The sequence below is a fragment of the Lepus europaeus genome, chromosome 19 (genome assembly GCF_033115175.1).
Source record: "Lepus europaeus isolate LE1 chromosome 19, mLepTim1.pri, whole genome shotgun sequence".
NCBI lineage: Eukaryota > Metazoa > Chordata > Mammalia > Lagomorpha > Leporidae > Lepus > Lepus europaeus.
Genome location: NC_084845.1, coordinates 11,873,916 through 11,892,838, shown reverse-complemented (window position 1 = coordinate 11,892,838; position 18,923 = coordinate 11,873,916). Strand labels below are relative to the sequence as shown.

At 55.8% G+C, this 18,923-nt stretch overlaps 1 protein-coding gene across 1 annotated transcript in view; it reads left to right on the top strand.

Annotated features, from left to right (window-relative positions):
* Positions 1-18,923, top strand: part of SPTBN4 (spectrin beta, non-erythrocytic 4) — a 72,828-nt gene that overhangs the window by 6,709 nt on the left and 47,196 nt on the right. The window contains exons 2-6 of the mRNA XM_062176479.1: positions 11,856-12,007; positions 12,634-12,807; positions 15,581-15,672; positions 16,471-16,551; positions 18,110-18,225. Coding sequence (XP_062032463.1) covers positions 11,856-12,007; positions 12,634-12,807; positions 15,581-15,672; positions 16,471-16,551; positions 18,110-18,225 — 615 coding nt within the window. The remainder of the gene's footprint in view (positions 1-11,855; positions 12,008-12,633; positions 12,808-15,580; positions 15,673-16,470; positions 16,552-18,109; positions 18,226-18,923) is intronic.

Genomic DNA, 18,923 nt, shown 5'->3' with positions numbered 1-18,923 from the left:
CCCGGGCCATAGCAGAGAGCTGGCCTGGAAGAGGGGCAACCGGGATAGAATCCGGCGCCCAACCAGGACTAGAACCCGGTGTGCCGGCGCCGCAAGGCGGAGGATTAGCCTATTAAGCCACGACGCCGGCCTGGGCTGAGTCTTAAAGAACAGAGCTTCAGGGCTGCGCACAGTTCGAGGAGGGAGGGGCCGGAACCCGGCTCGGAGCTCAGTATAGGAGACCTGGGCCGCGGACAGCGGGGTGTCAAGGACCCTGCTCGCTGCCACGTGGCTGGGGCTGGGGGAAGCCGAGCGTGTGCCCGGCCCTGCGGGCGTCCCCGTGTCCATGACATCAGCTTCACCCAGGGCTCGGGGTGAGTCCTCCGGAGGTGCCTCTGCTGTTAGAAGCAGGATAAAGGAAGTGACAGCGCCAGACACCTGGGCCTCTCGCTGCAGGCGTCACAGCACCTGGCCTGCAGTAGCAGTTTTGTGGCCTCTGCACTGATCCGGCTCTGATTCGGATCGCTTTAATACTGGTACTGAAAACTTGCAGAAAAGTAAGCCGTGGACATTGTGAAAAGCTGTGTGCTAGAGAGGCTGGAAACAGGCCAGCGAAGGGCACCCTCTGACCTCTCTGCCGTGTTCAGGGGACGTGTGGAAAGCTCAGCGCTGCAAGACTTTGCTCGGATATTGTCAAACAGATGACGTGGGACGTGCTTTTTTTTTTTTTTTTTTAAATAAAGCTTCCATTTTAATCCTTAAAAAATTTATTATTCTTTTTTTATTTGAAAGAGTTACAGAGAGAGGGAGGGAAAGAGAGATCTTCCTTCGACTGGTTCACTCCCCAGATGGCTGCAGTAGCCGGAGCTGGGCCCATCCAAAGCCAGAAGCCAAAAGCTTCTTCCAGGTCACCCTCGTGGGTGCTGGGGCCCAAGGACCTTTTTTTTTTTTTTAGATTTATTTATTTATTTGAAAAGCAGAGTTACAGAGAGAGAAGGAGAGGCAGAGAGAAAGAGAGGTCTTCTATCTGCTGGTTCACTCCCCAGTTCACTGCAATGGCCAGAACTGAGCTGATCCAAAACCACAAGCCAGGAGCTTCCTCTGAGTCTCCCATGTGAGTGCAGGGGCCCGAGAACTTGGGCCATCTTCTGCTGCTTTCCCAGGCCATGGCAGAGAGCTGGATCGGAAGTGGAGCAGCCAGGACTTGAACTGGCTTCCGTGTGGGATGGCAGCACTGCAGGTAGTGGCTTTACCAGCTACACCACAGTGCTGGCCCCAGGCCCAAGGACTTGAGCCATCCTCCACTGCTTTCCCAGGTGCAGTAGCAGAGAGCTGGATCAGAAATGGAGCAGCTGGGACTCGAATGAGTGCCCATGTGGGATGCTGGCCTGGGACTTGCTTTGTTAACACGGGCCCTGTTTGTCTTCAAAGAAGCAACCTTGGCGAGCGTCGGCCACAAAGGTCGTGCTCTGAGCAGTTATCCGTCCTTCCTTCCTTCCTTGGAAGTGGGCTGGGTCCCTTCCAGACACTTGTTCTGGAGATGTAGTGGAACCAAGACACAAGACAGGGTGTGTGCAGATTTTATCGTCCACACAGGCCCAGGCGACACAGAGGACACGCCAGTGACCATGCCCCTTAGGTAGCTTCAGGTATTTTGTGAGCTGTGGGAATGAGCTCCTGGCCTGGAGGCTTTCCCAAGGACATGAGACATAGGAGGAGCTGACCGGGTAAGGAAGGGAGGAAAGAGTGTCCCAGGTGGCGAGAACATCCAGTGGCCGGCTCTGTGCCTGGGGGGACAGGCATTGGCTGACGGGGCACAGAGACAGAGGAGCGTGCAGAGACACGAGCCTGGAGCTGGAGACCTTGGCACAGGCCGAGTTAGGAAGTGTGTTGAAATCCATGCAAAGGGAATTTTTTTCTTTTCTTTTTTTTTCTTTTTCTTTTTTTTTTTTTTTTGACAGGCAGAGTGGATAGTGAGAGAGAGAGACAGAGAGAAAGGTCTTCCTTTTTTGCCGTTGGTTCACCCTCCAATGGCCGCTGCGGCCGGCGCATCGCGCTGATCCGATGGCAGGAGCCAGGTGCTTTTCCTGGTCTCCCATGGGGTGCAGGGCCCAAGCACTTGGGCCATCCTCTACTGCACTCCCTGGCCACAGCAGAGAGCTGGCCTGGAAGAGGGGCAACCGGGACAGGATCGGTGCCCCGACTGGGACTAGAACCTGGTGTGCCGGCGCCGCGAGGCAGAGGATTAGCCTGTTGAGCCGCAGCGCCGGCTTCTTTTTTTTTTTTTTTTTTTTTTTAAGATTCAGTTATTTATTTCAAAGGCAGAGCATCAGAGAGAGGGAGAGACATAGAGTAAGAGTAAGAGAGATCTTCTGTTTGCTGGTTCATTCCCCAGATGGCCGCAATGGCCGCGGCTGGGCCAGGCTGAAGCCAGGAGCCAGGAGCTTCTTTAAGGTCTCCCCTGTGTGTAGCAGGGGTCTGAGGACTTGGGCCATCTTCCGCTGCTTTAACAAGGGAGCTGGATCAGAATTGGAGCAGCTGGGACTTGAACCTGGCACTCTGGCACCACAGGCAGCAGCTTAACCCACTGCACCACCATGCGGGCCCATGGGTCTCTATCTGACTTTGAAAAGGGGAAGTCCAAAGTGCTTTGTGAGGGGACGAGCTGTCCTGTGAAGGGGTTCACTCTTTTAAGGGGCCCCCGGCAGTGCGGTGGAGAATGACGTGGTGAGGGCCCACCAGGCTGGAGGCACGGAGACCCGCTAGGAGAGAGCTGGAGGATGGCTTGGACTCAGCGTGGGACCGGGGAGGGACAACAGTGGGTCCACGGAAGAGAAAGTTAGCAGGTTAAAGAGGCAGGACTTGCTGATGGAAGTACAGCGGAGGCGACGGCATTCTCCCAGCGGCGGGCACTTCCGGCAATGTCTCCGATGCTGCTGGCTGTGACCACTGTGTGTGTGTCTGTGGGGGAGGAGGATGGACAGAGAGCAGGGGCGTAGAGGCCAGGGTTGTGGCTAACATTGTGCAAGGCACAGGACGGCCTCCCCCCAGCAAAGGATTCCCTGGCCCCAGACGTCCACAGTGCTCAGCTTATAAAGCCCTGGTTTAGATTCGGGAGAACGAGGAAGAGAAAGAGGGGGAAGCAAAACGTGACCCCCAAGGGCTGGCATCATGGTGCAGCAGGTTAAGCCGCTCCCTACAATGCCGTCAGCATCCCATAGCGAGCGTGGGCTGGAGTCCCGGCTGTTCCACTTCTGATCCAGCCCCCTGTTAATGTGCCTGGGGAGGCAGCAGAAGATGGCCCGAGTGCTTGGGCCCTTGCACCCATGTGGGAGACCCAGATGGAGTTCCTGGCTCCTGGTTTTGGCCTGGCCCAGCCCTGGGCTGTTGCGGCCATTTGGGGAGTGAACTAGCAGATAGAAGATTCTCTCTCTCTCTCTGCCTTTCAAATAAGTATACATACATATTAAAAAATGATTTCTAGGTTTCTGGCTAGAGCAAAGGGACAGTGGTGGTATCACATCTCTAAGACTGGGAACATGAGAGTAGCAAAGTGAGGAGTTGGGGTTTGGGGTTCAGGGTTGGGGATTGGAGGCCGCTGTAGAGACCTCTGTGAGGTGGTCGGAACCAGAAGCCTGGCACTCCGCGAAGTTTGTGCCTTGCCCAGACCTGGTGGCCCCAGGCGCAGAGGGAGGTGGAAGAGGCGTGGCGGCTCACCTGAGCAGGATGGCCTGGGAAGGGGATCGGGAAGGGAGTGGCAGAGCATGGGGCGGGGGCGTGCGGGGAAGAGAGGAGCTGTGGGCAACACCAGCCAGCTGTCCCAAGTCCCCACGTCTGGGCTACCGGGCCTGCTCCATGCCGGCGGGCAGGACAGCCGCTGACCCTGCGGAGGGCGATGGCCGTGCACTGCGCAGGCAGGAGGCACCCCGGTTGCCCCAGAGGAACCTGCGGATCAGATCGGAGCAGGAGCAGCGAGAGCACAAATGCGACCAGTGTGTGGGCGCCTGGCAAGGGCGGGGCTTGCGGCAGCCGGGACCTCCTTGTGCTGGGAAGGAGGTGAAACTGATCCCCCAGGAGAGGGCGTCCTGACACCGCCGCCGCCGCCGCCGCCTGACCCCGCATCTCAAGCCCGAGTGCCAGCTCCAGGCTTCCCATCCAGCTCCTCCTAAGGCGCCTGGGAGGCAGCAGGTGATGGCTCAAGTCCCTGGGTTCTTTACCACCCTCGTCGGTGACTCGGATGGAGTTCCCAGCTCCTGGCTTCAACCTGGCCCAGGGCTGGATGTTGCAGCCACCTGGGGAGTGAGCCTGCAGATGGAAGACTCTCTCTTTCTCTTTCTCTCTCTCTGCCTCTCTTTCTCTCTCTCTCTGCCTCTCCCTCTGTCTGTCACTCTACCTTTCAAATAAATAAATAAATAAATAAATAAATAAATAAATCTTTTAGAAAACTGGCCCATGTGGCATCTTGTCCCCCAGGAAGATGGGACCTCCCCTCCTCCCTCACTCAGGATTTGGACGAGTGCCTGTGGGCTGGCTGGGTGGGAGGCTTTGGGACAGGTGGTCAAACCACCCAAAGCTCACAGCCTGGCCACAGGGGACAGGAAGCAAATCTGTAAGAGGCTCGGGGGCCGGCACTGGCGTAGCGGGTAAAGCCGCCACCTGTAGTGCCGCCATCCCAAATGGGCACTGGTTCGAGTCCCGGCTGCTCCACTTCCGATCCAGCTCTCTGCTCTGGCCTGGGAAAGCAGTAGAAGATGGCCCATGTCCTTGGCCCCTGCACCCACGTGGGAGACCTGGAAGAAGCTCCTGGCTCCTGGCTTCGGATCTGCCCAGCTCCGGCCATTGTAGCCATCTAGGGAGTGAACCAGCAGATGGAAGACCTCTCTGCCTCTGCCTCTCTGTAGCTCTGCCTATCAAATAAATAAATCTTTTTTTTTCTTTTTTTTTTCTTTTTTGACAGGCAGAGTGGACAGTGAGAGAGAGACAGAGAGAAAGGTCTTCCTTTGCCATTGGTTCACCCTCCAATGGCCGCCGCGGTAGGCGCGCTGCGGCCGGCGCACCGCGCGGATCCGATGGCAGGAGCCAGGGGCTTCTCCTGGTCTCCCATGGGTTGCAGGGCCCAAGGACTTGGGCCATCCTCCACTGCACTCCCTGGCCACAGCAGAGAGCTGGCCTGGAAGAGGGGCAACCGGGACAGGATCGGTGCCCCGACTGGGACTAGAACCCGGTGTGCCGGCGCCGCAAGGCGGAGGATTAGTCTAGTGAGCCGCGGCGCCGGCCCAAATAAATAAATCTTAAAAAAAAATTCTAAGGTTTGAGAGGTGAAGTACAATTGAAAATGCTGCCAAGTTCACTACTTCTTAGATTCCTAGGCACTGCTTTTAAATGAAATCTGTGCCCCACCACCAATACTGAAGAGAAGAAAAAATAGGAAATAGATATTAGCAGCTGCAGGAAGTTTACCGTGTCTGAAAATGGTGATCAGGAGGGGCTGGGGTGGTCCAGACTTCCGTCTCAGCTTTCATTTTCTTAAGGCTTATTATTTATTTATTTATTTATTTATCCGAAAAACAGAGTGACGGGGCTGGCGCTAGGGTCTAGTAAGTTAATCCTCTGGTGAATCAGCCCAGCTCTGTGGCCATCTGGGGAGTGAACCAACAGATGGAAGACCTCTCTCTCTTCCTCTCACTGTCTGTAACTCTACCTCACAGATAAATAAGTAAAACATTAAAAACAAAACAAAAACCAGAGTGACAGAGAGGGAGAGAGATGTTCCATCTTCTGGTTCATTCCCTAAATGATCGCAGCAGTCAGGGCTGGGCCAGGCCAAAGCCAGGAGCCAGGAGCTTCATCTGAGTCTCCCACGTGGGTGCAGGGGCCCAAGCACTTGGTCCATCCTCTGCTTTCCCAGGCCATTAGCAGAGAGCTGGATCGGAAGTGGAGCAGCTGGAAACCAGGGAGGCTGGCGTTACAAGTGGTGGCTTTACCCACTGCACTATAGCGCTGGCCTCGAAATAAAAATTAGTTAAGGCATTAAAAAAAAAGGAAAGAGTTGAGGTTCTTGTGGCTCCCGGTCCTGGAGGCTGTGGAGTCCCGGAGCCTGGCGCCTGCATCTTCTCGCTCTTGGGAGGGCCGCGCGTTGCACGTGCAGCACAGACAGAGCAGGAGGCGCAGCCGCATGGCCTGGAGCTGATCCAGCCCCGCGGGCCGAGCACCTGCTCCTGCGAGAAAGGCGTTAACCTCTCCTAACCTCATCACCTCCTCTTAGGAGTCCCACTGGCCATCATCACTGTGCCAGTGGAAGCCACCATGAGCTTTGGAGGGGACAAGCCATGGCTGCCTGTGGCGCACCCCTGTTACATGTTACATTCCCAGTAAGGGACACTCGGCCTCCTCCAACTGCCCCCCCCCCCCCCAAAAAAAATGATACAGATACTAGTCCTTGCGTGTGGTTCCTGCTGAGCCGGCATGGAAAGTCTGTGTGGACACATGGAGGGGGCAGTTGCTAGCTCCTGGGGGAACGCCCTGACTGCATTCACTTAGGAGTCTCAGCTTTGTGAGGGGCTGCCCCAGCTTTTACTCCAGCCAGCAGGCATGAGGGTTATGACACTCCACATCTCCACCAGTATTGAGAAGGCTCCCTAACTTTTTCTGGACTAATAACCAAACACATCATTTCTGTATCAAGTCTCCATCTTTCCCTTCAATCAGTAATGAACAAAGGCAGCGTCATTCCCTTTCCTGCCAGTCTCACTGTACGAGTAAGTTCAAGTCTTATTCTAAATAAATGCATTTCACTGGTGATCGGTGGGTACCCCAGTGGCAAAGGTAAAACAAGGGCACTTAGAGGTTCATGGTGGCTAGGGGTTGTGGCGCAGTGGGTCAGGCCACTGTTGGAATGCTGGCATCGTAACAGAGTGCCTGGTTGCAGTCCTGGCTTCTCTGCTCCCTGCTATTGTGCATCCTGGAAGGCAGCAGGTGATGGCTCCAGTCCTTGGGTTCCCGCCACGTGTGTGGGAGACCTGGATGGAGTTCCTGGCTCCTGACTTCAGCCCGATCCAGCCCTAGCTGTTGCAGGCATTTGGAGAGTAAACCAGTGGATGGAAGATCTCCATCTGTCTTTCTGTATTGTGTTCTCTCTCTCTGTCTTTGCCTTTTGAATAAAACGAAGAAAAAAAAAAAGCAAATATAGGTCAACATGTATATATATATTAAATATTCATTTATTTATTTGAAAGGCACAGTTACAGAGAGGCAGAGGCAGAGAGAGTGAGTGAGAGAGTGAGTCTTCCATCTGTTGGTTCACTCCCTTGATGCAATGGCCAGAGCTGTGCCAATCTGAAGCCAGGAGCTTCTTCCTGGTCTCCCATGCGGTGCAGGGGCCCAAGGACTTGGGCCACATTTCACTGCTTTCCCAGGTCACAGCAGAGAGCTGGATCAGAAGTGGAGCAGCCGGGACTCAAACCGGCGTCCATATGGGATGCCGGCACTGCAGGTTTTACATGCTACACCACAGTGCCGGCCCCTCAATGTGTATTTTCTGCTACCAGTGTAACAGATAGTACTTAACAGTGTTACAGATGATGAATTCTGTGAGAAAGTGATTATTGAGATCTCAAATGGTTGAAAAGGGAACTACACTGGAAATACACATCTGTATTCCTGCACTTACAGGGAACTTAAACATGTGCTAATTACAAGGATACTTTTAAAAGTCCATGGAAAAATAGAACTAGAAGTTGATTTTAGGGCAGAAAGTTTTGAAATCCATGCATACAAGTGTTCTTCAAAAAGCTTATGGGGCCAGTGTAGTGGGTAAAGCCATAGCTGCCAATGCCAACATCCCATATGGGCATCGGTTCATGTCCTGGATGCTCCCCTTCCAATCCAGCTCCCTGCTAATGGACTGGGGAGGGCAGTGGAGGATGGCCCAGGGTCTTGGGCCCCTGCCCCAAAGAAACTCCTGGCTCCTGGCTTTGGCCTGGCCCAGCCCTGGCCATTTTGTCCATCTAGGGAGTGAACCAGAAGATGGAAGATCTCCCTCTGTGTCTCCTTCTCTCTCCCTCTCTCTCTCTCTCTCTCTCTCTCTCTCTCTCTCTCTCTCTCTCTCTCTGTCTCTCTCTGCAACTCTGACTTTCAAATAAATAAATATTCTTTTAAAAAAACAGTTTATGGAAAATGCAGGTTATGAAAACTCTATGCATGGATTTTGATTCAATTAATTCTGTTTTGTCATGGTACTTTGCAAGTGTCCTCACACTTGGTAATGAAATTCTAACGGTGACCATACAGCCAAGCTGCTGTAACAATGGACCCAACAGGTTCCTGGTCCTTCCATCCTGTGCTCTGTAGACCTGGGTGTTCCAGCTTGGAGGGATCATGGAAGAAAGAGGAGGATCAAGGGCAATTTCTTAAAAAAAAAAAAAAAAAAGAACTTTTAATGGAGCCTCCGTTGTGGCACAGTGGGTTAAGCTGCTACCTGCAATACTAACATCCCATATCTGGGCACTAGTTCATGTCCCAGCTGCTCCACTTCTGATCCAGCTCCCTGTCAATGCACCTGGGAAAGCAGTAGAGGATGGCCTATGTACTTGGGCCCCTGCACCCACCTGGGAGACCCAGAAGAAGCTCCTGGCTTCTGGCTTTGGCCTGGCCTAACCCCAGCTGTTTGATCATTTGGGAGGCAAAGCAGTAGATGGAAGACCTCTAACTCTGCCTTTCAAATAAACAAACCTTTAAAAATCCTTGTAATTATGAAATAATTATAGATGCATAGGAAGTTGAAAAGATAGTACAGATATTAAAAAAGATAAGTTACCCAATTTTAAAAATGGACAAAGGATTTGAATGGACATTTCTCCAAGAAAGATATACAAATAGGCAACAGGCACATGAAAAGATCACATGGGCCCGGCACTGTGGCATAGCAGGTTAAGCCACTGCCTGCAGAACAGGCATCTCATATGGGCGCTGGTTCGTGTCCCAGCTGCTCCACTTCCAATCCAGCTCCCTGCTAATTCACCTGGGAAAGCAGTGGAAGTTGGCCTAAGTGCTTGGGCTCTTGCACCTATGTGGGAGACCCGGAAGACGCTCCTGGCTCCTGTTTTCAGCCTGGCCCAGACCTGGCCGGCATGGCCATCGAGGAGTGAACCAGTGGAAGGAGGATTTCTCTGTCTCTCCTTTTCTCTCTTTGTAACTCTGCCTTTCAAATAAAATAAATTAATATATATATATATATATATATATATATATATAAGTTTTTAAAGATAACTTCCCAGCCATTAGGGAGGCGCCCACAAGTGCCGGCAAGAATCTGGAACTGGAACCTTTGCGCACTGCTGCGAGCATTGCCAAATGAAAATGGCGCCACCGCCCTGAAAAGGGTTTGGCTCTGTAAAGAGCTGAGAGCATAGAGGCGCCCCGGGGCCTGCGCGCCCTCCCAGCATGCAGTGCTCTCTCCCTGCTGGCACCACACAGCCCCGGGCACCCGCTCCCGGCATGCAGCGCTCCCTCCTTGCTGGCGCCATGCGGCCCAGCGCGCCCTCCCAGCATGCAGTGCTCCCTCCTTGTTGGCCCCACGTGGCCCAGGGTGCGCTCCCGGCATGCAGCGCTCCCTCCTTGTCCTTGGTTTCACTTTCCAGCCTCAATTCCTTGTGGTCAACTGTGATGAGAGCACATTCCATAGAAAATTCTAGAAAAACATCATGAGTTTCAAATGACAGCATATTTATCATTTATGATAGTTTAGTGCTTTTTAAAAACTGATTTTGGCAAAATGAGTCATTGTCTATTAGAGAGAGAGAGAGAGAGAGAGAAACACCTATCTACTGGTTCACTCCTCAAATGCCCATAATAACCGGGGGCCTACAGTTGGGGGTGAAGCCGGGAGCCCGGATCCCATGTGAACAGCAGGGACACAGACACTTGTCTCACCACCACCACTTTCCAGGGCCCACACTAGCAGGAAGCTGGAGTCAGAAGCTGGGGGCAGGGTCAGGAACCAAGGCATTCTGGTGTGGGACACGGGTGTCCTAAGCAGTGTCTTAACCACTAGGCCAATGCCCCATGAGCATGTTGAGTATGTTGTTGTTGTTCTGTTTTACTATTGGTTGTTGTTGGTCTACTGCTGTGCCTAATTTATAAATAACTGTTTCATAGGTATATGTGTGTGGGGAAGAACACAGTACTGAGTATGTAAGGTTAAGCGCCATCCACACTTCACAGTCCACTAGGGTCTTGGCACACATCCCCTGTGGCTAACAGGGGACTATTGTATACCCAAGATAATTGAAAACACATGTCTCCAGAAAAGCGTGCACCCAGATGGTCATGGGAGCAGTACTGAAAATAGCTGTCGAGTGGAAAAACCCCAATGCCCACCAGCCCCAGAAGGGATAAGTGAAATGCAATACAGCCAAACAATGGGCTATGTTGCCGTGGTAATGACTAAAATACTGACACCTGCTACCACATGGCCGCCTCCTGACAGCTTGCTAAGTGGAAGAAGTCAGACACAGACAGCTCCAGAGTGTGTGATCTTATGAATACACAATGCTCGGACCAGGCCAACCCACAGGAACAGGAAGTAGATGAGTGGCTGCCCAGCCCTGGGGAAGAGCGGGGACCACCTGCCCATGGCTGTGGAGTTACTCTCTGGGGAGATGAGAATGTTCTGATGGTAGATGTTGTGAGGTTCCTGCAACTCTGTAGATATACTCAAAAACACTGAATTTACACTTAAGAAATTTTGTTTATTTTCATTTTATTTGAAAGAGAGAGAGAGATGGAGACTAAGAGATCTTCTATCCCCTAGTTCACTCCCCAAATATCACAACAGCCAGGGCTGAGCCAGGCCGAAGCCAGGGCCCAGAACTACTTTTAGGTCTCCTATTGGGCGGCAGAGACCCAAGGACTTGAGCCTTCACTTGCTGGCGCCCAAGGGAGCAGCTTAACAGGAAGCTGGATCAGAGGCGGAGGAGCCAGGACTGGCACGGGGCACTTGGACATGGGATGTGGGCGTCCCAAGCTGTGCCGAACACCTGCCCCTGAATTTTATAGAATTACAGGTAATACTAAAGGAAAGGAAAAAAGATAGGGGAGTCGTGAACAATGTCCTTTAGGCAAGCCAGGCGGAAGTAGCCTGCGTTCTCCCAGGCCCTCCCACCGGGGAGCACTGAGTCCAGTGCCTTGCACCCAGCATGTGGGATGTGCACCTGCACAGGTGTTTGCCCAGTGCTGCCGCTCCAGGGGAGCCATGGAGGAGACGGGATCCTGCCTTCAGGGAGCGCTCAGGCTGGCATCTAGAACATTCCTTCCCCATCATCACCCCTGCCCCCGGCGGCTGGTGGCTGTCTTACTTTCCATCTCATATAACTCATCCCATCCCTACAGCTTCTGCCCTGGTCTAGCCTCATCCTCTCTTCCCCTGGGTCCCTTGCCCCCTCTCCTCCCAGCTCTGTCTGGTCTACACTGAACACCAGCAGCCAGGGAAACTCAACTCTCATCCTGTTCCCCTCCCTGCCCCAAACCTTCCATGGCTCCCCAGTAATCACTCGCGTATCATCTGAACCCCACTAAACAGAGGGCGACAGATCTCCCATGTGCTGGTTCACTCCCCAGATGCCCACATCAGCCATGGCTGGGCTGCGCCAGGCAGGGCTGGCATCCAATGCCGACTGAAGGATTCAGTGACGGGTGGCCGGCAGGGCTTCCAGTGAAGGCGGCGGTTCAGGAAGCAGGAGGGCAGGCAGGGCCACCGGGTAGGGAAGGCCCCTAGCAGGCAGGAGCCAAGGCCCGGGTGGGGCAGCGCTGGGCGGGCATGGCCGGCGGGGGCCCGGGCTGCCTCGGGAGCCGGGGCCTGATGGAGGCCCGCCTTCCAGACGAGCGGGAGGCCGTGCAGAAGAAGACTTTCACCAAGTGGGTGAACTCACACCTCGCCCGCGTGGGCTGCCACATCGGGGACCTCTACACGGACCTCCGCGATGGCTTCGTGCTCACGCGGCTCCTGGAAGTGCTGTCAGGGGAGCAGCTGGTGAGGGGGCCCTGGGGCCTTGGGCTGGGGGCGTCCTGGACGGGCCCTGTGGGGCAGACGCCCCTTCAGTTGCCAGGCGATGGGGTGGGTCCGGGGGATGGCAAGGCTGGGGCCGCACTGCAGGTAGGAACCTGGCTCAGCGCGGGGACCAGGGGGGAAGTCTGTGGGGCGGGGGCGGGGCCTCGTGGAATGGGGTGGGCTCCACTGGAGGGGGTGGAGCTACTGGGGCAGGGCGCGGCTTTATTAGAAGACCCCGGGCCCGGGTGATGAGGTGGCAAGGGACGTGGCTCTAGATTAGGGACAGAATTCTGTGTAGGGGCCCAGTGGATGAGTCGTGACGGAAGCCACCAGCCACGATTGAGGAATAAGCCAGGGGGAGGTCCTGCGGGGGCGGGGCTTGACTGGCATGGGCGTGGCCCCAGGAGGGGTGGGAAGGGGACCCCGTGAGGGGTGAGGCTGGAGGGGGCGCATCTGTGGAAAGAGCAGGGCATGAGGCTCCCGGGAGGGGCTGGCCTTGGGACCCCCCTCCCCCCCCCCCCCCCGCACCTCAAAGGACTGGGAAAAGACTGCATGGGCGTGGCTGTGGGCGGGGCAGAGCCGCACCTGCCCACAACCTGCCGCCCTAGCCGAGGCCCACACGCGGCCGCATGCGGATCCACTCGCTGGAGAACGTGGACAAGGCGCTGCAGTTCCTCAAGGAGCAGCGTGTGCACCTGGAGAACGTGGGTTCGCACGACATCGTGGACGGGAACCACCGGCTGACGCTGGGGCTGGTGTGGACCATCATCCTGCGCTTCCAGGTGAGCCCGCGGGCCTGTGACCTGCGCACCTGCCGCCCTGGCACCCGGGAGGGCGTCTCCATCCGCTTCCCCAATCAGTCACTCATCCAGTAGATTATTTTTAAAAAAGTAATAGCTTCATCTTTTTTTTTTTTTTTAAGTTTACTTTTTCTTCTACAGAGAGAGAGAGAAAGAGAGTCTGCTTGTTCACGCCTCAAATGGCTGCAACAGCCAGGGCTGGGCCAGGCTGAAGCCAGGAGCCTGAAACTCCACCCAGGCCTCCCAGAAGGGTGTCAGGGGCCTGAGCACTTGGGCCATCATCTGCTGCCTCCCAGGATGCATTAGCGGGAAGCTGGGTTAGAAGCAGAGTAGCTTGTACTTGATCCACATTCTGATATGGGGTGCAGGCATCCCAAGTTGGGGCTTAACCCATTTTGCCACAATGCCACCCCCTCCAAACATTCCCAGTATATTCCAGGAACTCTGTTTCAGGTGGTGGGGATGAAAACAATGATAAAATAGCCATCATTATCACTATCACTCTAATCATTTATATTTTGTTTATTTTGTTCCAGCCACTATGCTAAGCACTTGATATTTCATATACACAGCAGGGGTCGGCGCCGTGGCTCACTTGGTTAATCCTCCGCCTGCGGTGCCGGCATCCCATATGGGCGCCGGGTTCTAGTCCCAGTTGCTCCTCTTCCTGTCCAGCTCTCTGCTGTGGCCCGGGAGGGCAGTGGAGGATGGCCCAAGTGCTTGGGCGCCTGCACCCACATGGGAGACTGGGAGGAAGCACCCGGCTCCTGGCTTCGGATCGGCGTAGCTCCGGCTGTAGCAGCCATTTGGGGGTTGAACCAACGGAAGGAAGACCTTTCTCTCTGTCTCTCTCTTTCTCTCACAGTTTAACTCTGTCAAATAAATAAAATATATACATATATATGTATACACAGGAATCCCATAAATTAGGGACTATTTATCATCCAATTTTGCCAGTGAGGAGACAGAAGCCCAAATAAGTGAAGCAATATGCCTGAGGTGACTTGTAGCTTGGTGCTGGACCTGGAATCTGAACCCAGGCAAACCTACTCCAGTAGAGAAACAAGCAGATTCTGTGCCTGTGTGGAGCTTACATTGTAAGGAGACAGAGAAGAAACAATTGTGTCAACAAGGCATGTATGGGGAAAGGACCAGCTCTAGGCCACAGAGCAGTAAAGAAGTATGCAGAAACAAAATAGATTATGACGCAGTAGTAAAAGTGATATAAAACATCAGGTTTTATATCAGCGGTGGGGGGCTTTCAGACATGGTGGTCGGAAACGGGCTTTCCAAGAAACTGGTGGCTGCAGGACATGCAAAGATGAGGGGAGACAGCACTGCAGGCACGGGACACTACAGGTGCAAAGGCCCTGGGGTTGGGGTGTACTCGGCTCTGTGTCTACTGAAGTGATACAGGACAGGTGGCAAGGCGGGGGAGGGGCAGGGCCCCGGTCATCTGTGGCCAGCAACGGGCAGGGAGGGGAGTATCATCAAGGAGAGGCACATAATCAGACCGCTCCAGGTGCTCACCCAAACTGGGATCTGAGAGTCCAGGGGGGAGATCGGAGCTGGACTCGGGTGGGCCTGTGGGCAGGTAAGGAGGGGCCCTTACCTGGGAAGACCCTCAGGAGGTGGCGAGGCCAGGCCTGGGGGAGGGAGATGTCCGGGAGGAGACTCAGAGCTCTGGCCTGGGCCCTGGGACAGGCCAGGGCAGAGGAGCAGGCTTGGGGAAGATCCTGGAGCTGGTTTGGGCCGGGGTGGCCATTGGCCCAGAACACCAGGGTGAGGGGGCATCCAGGAATCTGCTGGCTCCTGGGCATGGAGTTCAGGATGAAGGGAAGGGGCTGGAGACAGGTGCATGCTCTGGGGATGAGACCAAAAATGGGGACGGCACCTGGTTGCTGGAGCCGCGCATGGGGGTCTGGGACATCCTGGGAAGGGTCTTGGTTCTCTCCCTGGAACCCAGCTGCCCACCCCTGTTCCTGAGTCCATGAGCCAAGTGTGCAATGCCCACCTGAGGCTCTGGGCTGATCAGGGCTTTGGGCTATGGCAGTGAGCAAAAGCGAAAGACCTCCCTGTGGTGTGGGAGGCGGGAAGGCTGGTGAGTTCATGGACCAGGGTGATGCAGTGGGTGTGCATGGAGGTGGCCAGGGCCTCCCTGAGACAGTGGCGCTTGAGTGAAGACCTGACGGAGAGCTGGAGCCTGGGGACAGGTTGTAGAAGGACCCGCCGCTGCAAAGGCACAGAGGCGGGAGGGCGTCCGTGAGGAGCGAAGAGGCCAGCAGGTGGCCAGCGTGGCCGGAGCTGCTGAGGACGAGGTCGGAGGCCTAAAGAGGAAGGGTCAGCGAGGCCTTTGGCTTCCCCCGACGGCACTGGCACCGCTGCGGGTGTTGGGAGAGAAGCTCGTGGTCTGATGGGGAGTTCCCAGTGCCCTCGACTCTGCCACCTGGGGAGCAGACTGACGGTGCAGGAGCAGGGAGATCCACGTGGAGGTCACTGTGCTGCCCTGGGCAGGAGACGACCGGGGCTCGGCCCCGATGCTCAGTGTGGAGGGCTCCCTGGGAAGCAAGGCCTGAATCCCCGCCTGGCCCAGTGCAGAACTCAGCCTCTGGCTTCTGCACTCCAGCCCGCACCCAGAGCTGTCTGCCCCATCTCCTCTGTCAACCCGCCATGCTCCCTGGGGCAGGGCGGTGGGCGGAGGTCTCCCAAGCCAAAGCTCTCCAGGCCCCACAGCCTTCTTTTGGTCCTGTCCCAGATTCAAGTCATCAAAATTGAGACCGAGGACAACAGAGAGACGCGCTCGGCCAAGGACGCCTTGCTCCTGTGGTGCCAGATGAAGACGGCAGGGTGAGCCCCCTCCCCACGCCGGGCCCCTAACCCTGGGCTCCTTCTGCAAGGCCAGGCTCAAAGTTAGAACCCTGAGTTCATGCCCCTCACCCCCACACATGCGGAGACCGACGCTGGAGCATGGCGGACTGCCCAGCCTGCTTCTTTCTCCCTACCCCTTGCCCCATCTCCTTCTGCACCTCCAGAGGTCTCACGGGCACCTGGGTGGACCCCTCATTCCCTGGTCCAAGCTCAGGCCACCCCTCCACCAAAGAGGACACACACCAGGGCTCTGGCAGCTTGTAGGAAAGTTCTGGGTCCCAGGTGCCTTCACTGTGGTTAAGACAGAGGGGCAGGGTGCGACTGCCTATATGTCTGTCTGTCTGTCTATCCATCCATCTCTCCAGCCATCCTCCCTGTCTCCTGTCCTGCAGGGTGGGGCGTGGTCTGTAACTCCAGTGCCCTCTGTAGAGCAGCCCAGGAGGAAGGCGGGAGTGGGGGGGCCTGGGATGGAGGCGGCTGCTCCGCTCTCATCCTGCTGGGACTGGCTGTCAGTGGCGTGTGTCCCTCCACTGTCTGTACCTCTGTCTGCTTTCCCTGGTGCCTTCCCCCTCCCTCCTGCCTTCCCTCCTCTCCCGCTGCATCTCTGCTTCTCTCTCGCCACCTCCCTTCCTTCTTTCCTTTGCCTCTTGCTCTGTCTCCTCCTTCTCTCTGTCTCCCTGGCTCCCCCCATCCACCTACCTTTCCCTTTCCTCCCTCCCTCCCTCCCCTCCTCCCTCCCTCCTCACCCACCCTCTCTCCCTGCCTTTGTAATTCCAGTTACCCGGAAGTAAACATCCAGAATTTCACCACCAGCTGGCGGGATGGCTTAGCCTTCAACGCCCTCATTCACCGGCACAGGTACCCCCTGGCCTGGGGCCGCCCCACCCCGCCCCCTACCCTGCATCCCCACAGCCACATGCCTGTCCATGTGTGTATATAGGCCACACATACACACACAGGACCCGTCCTCCCTTTGCCTGTACACACATGTGCATGTTTCCCTCCCTTTACACTCATGCTCTTCACACTTACACATAGACACACACTCCATCTGGGTCACATCTGCTGTGAACACATGGGTGGACATACGTGTTCCCTCACCAAGATGTGTGCACACACAGAAACCTGCACCTGCTGCTTCGAGTCCACTGTGGGTGTGCACAGCCCCTCTCCCTGTACCTGGCTCCCTCCTAGCTCACATGTCCATCTCTCAGGGACTGGTGCTGACCCGGCTGTGGCTCGGGCACCCCAACGTGCTGTGCCCACAGCATGACAGACTAGGGAAACCAAGGCTCAGGAACTGGGAGGGGCATGCCCTGCTGTGTGTGGGGCCGAAGCCAGAGCCCAGCGTTGTCTGCCATGGGCACACGTGTACTCATGACCCCTGCCTCTCACACGCCCATGGGGCAGTCCAGATGCACCTCCCACAGTAAGAGGCAAGCTGTCACCGGAGTCACCGGAGTCCTTAGAATGCCCGTAGCTCATGCTGGCACCACGGCTCACTAGGCTAATCCTCCGCCTGCGGCGCCGGCACACCAGGTTCTAGTCCCAGTCAGAGCACTGGATTATTTCCCAGTTGCTCCTCTTCCAGTCCAGTTCTCTGCTGTGGCCCGGGAAGGCAGTGAAGGATGGCCCAAGTGCTTGGGCCCTGCACCCGCATGGGAGACCAGGAGAAGCACCCGGCTCCTGGCTTCAGATGGGCACAGCGCGCTGGCCGTAGCGGCCATATGGGGGTTGAACCAATGGAAGGAAGACCTTTCTCTCTGTCTCTCTCTCTCACTGTCTAACTCTGCCTGTCAAAAAAAAAAAAAAAAAAAAAAAAAGAATGCCCGTAGCTCATCGTGTGCTTCCAGTGGACCAGGCGTTGTGTGCGCCTTCTGCTGAGTTCTGTTAATATTCAGTGACTTCGAGGAAGCTGCTGTCTTTATCCTCATTTTAGAGTCGAGGAAACCAAGGCACAGAAAGATCAGGTAGCATCACTCCCTGCCCGGATGTGGCCCCAGTGGGGCTTGAGCCCAGGCTGGCCGGCTCCAGGCTTCACACGTCTAAGCACTGCATGATGCTGTGTACAGATCCATCCAGAACAACATGCATGTACCAGACACACACCTGCCTTCACACCCTGTGCACAGAGCCCAAGAACACATGCACTGCTGGCTCATTTCACAGACTGCACAGGCAGGCACCACATGGCTCGCATGCACACAGGCCAGCTCACACACGTCCTGTGACAGAAGCACACACACACACCCAGAGAGCACAGAGGCACAGCCGAGGCCATCATGCTCACCCCTCTCCCCATGGCACCCACCCCCACTTGGCTTTGGCGGGGCCCAGATGAGGGTATCTCATCGTCGGCTTTGACCCTGGGCTCTGGAGCCTTCCTACTGCCTGCCTGCTCTGTGCCCTTGCTCAGGCCCGACCTCGTGGACTTCAGCAAACTCACCAAGTCCAATGCCAACTACAACCTGCAGAGAGCCTTCCGCACTGCTGAGCAGCACCTGGGGCTGGCCCGGCTGCTGGACCCTGAAGGTGAGCCCCACGTGTCCCAAGCACTGACTTCCCCTTGGGGGGCTCCAACCCTAGAGCCACCCCCAGAGTCTCCCCGACCTATTCCAGCACCAGCCCAGATCCCCCAGTCACCCCAGATCCTACTCCTCCCAGCCTTCTCACCTTCCTCATCTCCAGTTCCTTCCCTTTCCCACCCCCACCTCCCCTCCTCACTTCATCCCCTCCTCCTCAGACCATCTCCCCATATTCAGCCCCCTCTACCTCCCATCCCCAGCACTGTCTCCGCGGTCTCCATCCCTAACACCAACCCCATCCTCAGCATTGTACCCAGCCCCTGTCTCATCTCCCACTGTGACCCTGTTGCTGTGCTCAGCACAGGTGCCAGCCCCATTGTTTATGCAACCTGTTCCCCTACCCGTGCCCACCCACAGCTCTGTCCTCATCCCTAAGTCCTCTCCCACTCTCAGTGCCCCCCAGCCCCACCCCTTACTTCCCCATCCCTGATCCTCATTCCCAGCCCAGTCTCCCCTCCCTGAGGTAACATCTACTTTGTACTAAGCACATGGCCAGGAACGTTACTTGAGACCAGGCTGGGAACAAAGCCTCGGGGAGATGAGCTCCTTTGCCCAGTCACACTGAGCAGTAAACAGGACTTTAGGACCCCAGGATTCATGGACTGGACGAGTACTCCACCTGCTGTTACTATGTGGCTGGCACAT